Genomic DNA, 4604 nt, shown 5'->3' on the forward strand with positions numbered 1-4604 from the left:
AAATAACATATCACTGGAATGCATTTCTTAAATAAAAATTGTATTTGCAGCCTTCTGATTTAAATTTTAGCAGTAAACTTTTTCCCCAGGCTAATAATAAATGTAAAAATAAAATAACAATAATAAACCACTTAACTAATAAAAATATCATTAAACGTGAAACCATTCAAGCCCATGTCTGGGAGTAGCAAGACAAATTGCACAAAGAAAATGGTAATTATAGCTCAGTTTGCTACACACTGATCTACTCTGATGCGTCCAAGCCAGATACCTGGCATCTCTTCTTGGATGCTAGTTCCTCAATGTCTGGGCTCAGGCTCTGAGCTGAGGAAATCCTCAGGATCGAGTGAAGGTGTTCATCGGTCAGACGTCTCCTGTGAGATGTTTTGGCCATCTTCATTGAGGAGAATAGTTGCTCACATAGGTAAGTGCTGCCGAACATGGAGAGCATCTGAGCAGCGTGGGTGCGGAGCCCAGGCATTGTGTCAGGGATGAAATGTGGAAATTGTGAAGCGCCCACAGCATCATACTTTGATTTCAGCGTGTCACTACACTTTAGTTCAATCAGCTCCATTTGGAGGTTTGTTGGTGCTTTTGCCACGTCAACTGCAAAAGGATTACTGAGCAGTTCAAATCGACATTTCTGGGCGTCAAAGTCGGCAAACCGCCGGGTAAACTCAGTACTGAGTACACAGAGTTTTTCAGCAAACTGTGCACATGGGAACACAGCAGTAGAGATTTGCATGTTCATCGTTTGGCAGCAGGGAAAATGGCCCAGGTTTCCTTGTAGCATCTGATTCTGCCACAGGCACAATTTCGTTTTAAAAGCCCTCACTGCAGCGTACATATCTGTGATGATACGCCCCCGCCCCTGAAGCTGCAGGTTCAGCGCATCGAGATGGCTCGTGATATCACACATAAAGGCCAGCTCACACAGAAACTCTTGCTCCCTGAGCTCAGCTGTGTCTTGCCCTTTGCTTTCCAGAAACTGAAATATTTCCTCGCGTAGCTCGAAACATCTGTTCAGTACTTTCCCTCGGCTTAACCACCTCACCTCCGTGTGATACGGCACGTCTCCGTATTCCGAACCACACTCCTCAAGAAAAGATTTGAATTGGCGGTGATTCAGACCTTTGGCTCTTATAAAGTTAACTACTCGTGTTACTGCGGTCATAACATGTTCCATCTTTAGGGCTTTGCCACAAAGGGATTCTTGATGTATGATGCAGTGATAAACAGTCAGCTCACCTGCACAGTTCTCCGCTCGCATCTTCTCCCGTACCCTGCCCACCAGTCCGCTCCTTTGACCACACATCGCTGGTGCACCATCTGTCGTTAACCCCACAAGTTTTTCCCATGGCAACTTCATTTCAGTTAGACATTTGGAAACCTCTTCAAATATTTCCTTCCCTGTGGTTGTTCCATGCATTGATTTTAATCCTAAAAGTTCTTCCGTAACACAGAGAGTTGAGTCCACACCACGGATGAAGACTGAAAGCTGGGCAGTATCAGAGGCGTCGCTGCTCTCATCCACAGCGAGGGAGAATGCAACGAAACTGTTTCCCTTCTCCATCAGCTGGTTATTTAGATTGTTGGCAAGTTCACGTGTGCGATCAGCTACTGTGTTTCTGCTCAGGCTAACATTTGAAAATGCTTGCTTTTTCTCTGGGCACACAACGTCGCAAACTTTCATCATACAACTTTTCACAAACTCTCCCTCACTGAAGGGCCGGGCTGATTTTGTGATCTCTGCTGCTACAACAAAACTAGCCTTTACAGCAGCCTCACTTTGTGATATGGCTTTTTTGAACATAGTCTGTTGTGAAACAAAACTTCTTTTCATCTCTTCTGCTTTCCGGCGCCTTTGAGTCATGTCCAGGTCCTTGTACTTCTCTTGGTGTTTCGTTTCATAGTGTCGTCTAATGTTGTACTCCTTGGTTAAAGCCACATGAGCTCGACATACAAGACAAACAGGTCTGTCTTTTACATAGGTAAACAGATATTCTGTCTCCCACCTGTCCAGAAAGCTCCTGTTTTCGTTCTTTCTTTTCGCCATTTTGGGAGAGGTAGCGCGGCAGTATTCGCGCGGTTGCTATGACTACAGTCAACAGAGGAGAGGGCGTTAATGGGTCCTGTCCTGACTGACGCGCCAAAACGCCAACAGAGCATTCTGGGAGTTGTAGTATTAGCAGTACATGCGCTGCATAAGACCGGCGGGCCAGCTCTAATAGTAATTTGGTATGGCCCCGCGGGCCAAATGTAATTAGGCCGCGGGCCAAATGTGGCCCGCGGGCCAGAGTTTGACACCTATGAGCTAGTCCCTGATAATATGGACCTATACAAGGCCGTGTCTTACAATGTGCGCAGCGCGGTCAGAAAGGCAGAGCGGTGCTAAGGGGAAAAAGTAGAGTCACAGCTACAACAGTGCGACTCTAGGAGCGACTCTGCGGACAATAACGGACTACAAACAATCAACTTCAATGATGAATGGCGACACTTCAGTGCCTGTAGCCACTGGGACCTGGAGGTAGAGAGAAGAGAGCAAAGGGTGGATCTCTGGCCGCGCCTCGAGATGGTGTACCTCCAGATTTGCCAGCCGGTGACATTTGAAGCACTCCGCCGTTCCCCCTGGGAGGCCCTCCACGATCTGCTCCAGGGCAATGGTGTCCAGCAGCCGTGCCTCCATCACGTCAGCCGCAGCCATCTCTCTGCTGCGTCCCGGAGGAGCAAGAAAACAGTGAAGGGCCAGTCCTTCTCTCCCATGTAGCTACTCTGGAACCGGCCCTCTGGGGAGAGACCCCGATGGTCCAGGATTGCTCTGGGGACATCCACGAAGCTTCCACTTTTAATTAAATAATTTATATTGTCTTAAATAATTTATTTTGTCTAAGTTACGTTTGGTGCTTTTTCAGTCGTACATTATTTTGTGTTATTTATTTTATGCTGTTGTTGACTTTTGAGAACCTGAGTTGATATTGAAAAAATGATCAATTTTGTCCAGTTTGAGTTATTTCATTGTTGTATGTTCTCTAAAGGTATAAAACGAGGGACCACCGAAAGAAATTTTAAAAAGTATAAGAATGAAGAAAATGTAATTAACCCAAGACAGCAGTCAAAGCGATGTTTATTTTCTTTTGCATATCAGTAAATCTAAACATATTTTTAGTTGAATATGAGAAAATATTTTTTGTGACGTTAAGTTCTAAGTCAGTGGTTCTTAACCTTGTTGGAGGTACTGAACCCCAACAGTTTTATATGCACATTCACTGAACCCCTCTTTAGTGAAAAATAAAATATGATTTTTTTCAAATTCAAGACATACATATGTTTTTTACTGGTGCACAAAATGAACTGTGCATGTCACGGCGGAGGCTCTGCTGAACCCCTGAGACCGATTCACCGAACCCCTAGGGTTCGATCGAACCCAGGTTGAGAACCACTGCTCTAGAGTCAAATGGAAGCCATTTGTGGACACCTGTGGATCTGTAACAGAATGCCAGAAAGAAAAAAAAATCTACATGTTAAATGCTTGAAGTTTAGCGTTTTCTTGGGTTTTTTATACTGTAAGCTCAGGCCACTAAAGGGAGTACAATAGAGATTCATTCATTCTTCTCCTGTTGTATGACCATGCAAGGGTCACCAGATGAACTACCATCGCTACAAAGTTAAATGATTAAAAACAAAACTTTAAAGCAAAACATCATTGGACATTGAAGTCATTTCATACTCTGTCTTTCTTTTATTACCCTTCTCCAGAATGTCACAACATATTGATGTGTACTTATCTATTTGCTAGAAAAATTCTTTCACTTTTCATATTCTTAATTGGGCCACCATAAAAAGGTACAACATGTTTCATAACATATTTTCTTTGTGGACTGGGGTTGGGTTTAAGGAGACGTTTATAAATTTGCTCTTAAAGTAACCTTTCACTTTTTCTTCTGCCTTTATTACCCCACCATAAAATAGCGACTGCAACCTCTGATAATGTGTCAGTGACAAAAGTTCATCAGTTTCTTGTAAATTGTAAAACTGTTGACCTTTTGTCTACTGACCCATTATCAAAGTTTTGAGCTGCCATTTTTTGGTGGGGTAATAAAGATTCTTTCCCCTTTCGTCGCCTGTCATGAACAACCAACAAACTGTGAGTCTATCAGCGGAGACAACAAGCAGCAGTGTATTTTCGTAAGAAGCTTGGATCTGGCGCATCGGCCTAACTAGGGGGCTCTTCAGCTGACAGGGAGTTTGTTCCATCCTTGCAGGAGTCAACTCTGCAGGTGGGGGAGAGTCATAGGAGAGGTGGAGAATAAACTTAACCTGGGTGTCTACTGTCTTGTGCAGTCTGGGAGACGATTGAATGTTGGGGTGGGTACAGTTTCCTCTGTGGTGGGGTCGGGTGGGCTGCCCCGGGTCCTGTGGGGCTGGGCATTCCTGATGCCGTAGGCCCCAATCTGGATGGGCCTGGGCTCCTTTGCCTTGGTGGGTGCCGAAGGACGTGGGTGCCTACCGGGGTCAGCGGGGGAGCTGGCCCCAGGGAGGGGCATCTTGCTCCTCCCTTCTTTTCCTCCCCATCCCCGGTTGCCTCCCTCTTCCCGCTCCAACAT

At 45.2% G+C, this 4604-nt stretch overlaps 1 protein-coding gene across 1 annotated transcript; it reads right to left on the reverse strand.

The window, feature by feature from the left end:
• Window positions 1-244: 244 nt before the first annotated feature.
• Window positions 245-4604, reverse strand: LOC145423564 (general transcription factor II-I repeat domain-containing protein 2-like). The gene is made up of 4 exons (XM_080296232.1): window positions 4330-4604; window positions 2582-2711; window positions 2016-2141; window positions 245-1933 (listed from the first exon to the last, which is right to left on the reverse strand). Exons 1-4 carry the CDS (start codon window positions 4602-4604, stop codon window positions 245-247), a joined length of 2220 nt encoding a protein of 739 aa, XP_080152358.1.

The sequence above is a fragment of the Astatotilapia calliptera genome, chromosome 3, assembly GCF_964374335.1.
Source record: "Astatotilapia calliptera chromosome 3, fAstCal68.1, whole genome shotgun sequence".
NCBI lineage: Eukaryota > Metazoa > Chordata > Actinopteri > Cichliformes > Cichlidae > Astatotilapia > Astatotilapia calliptera.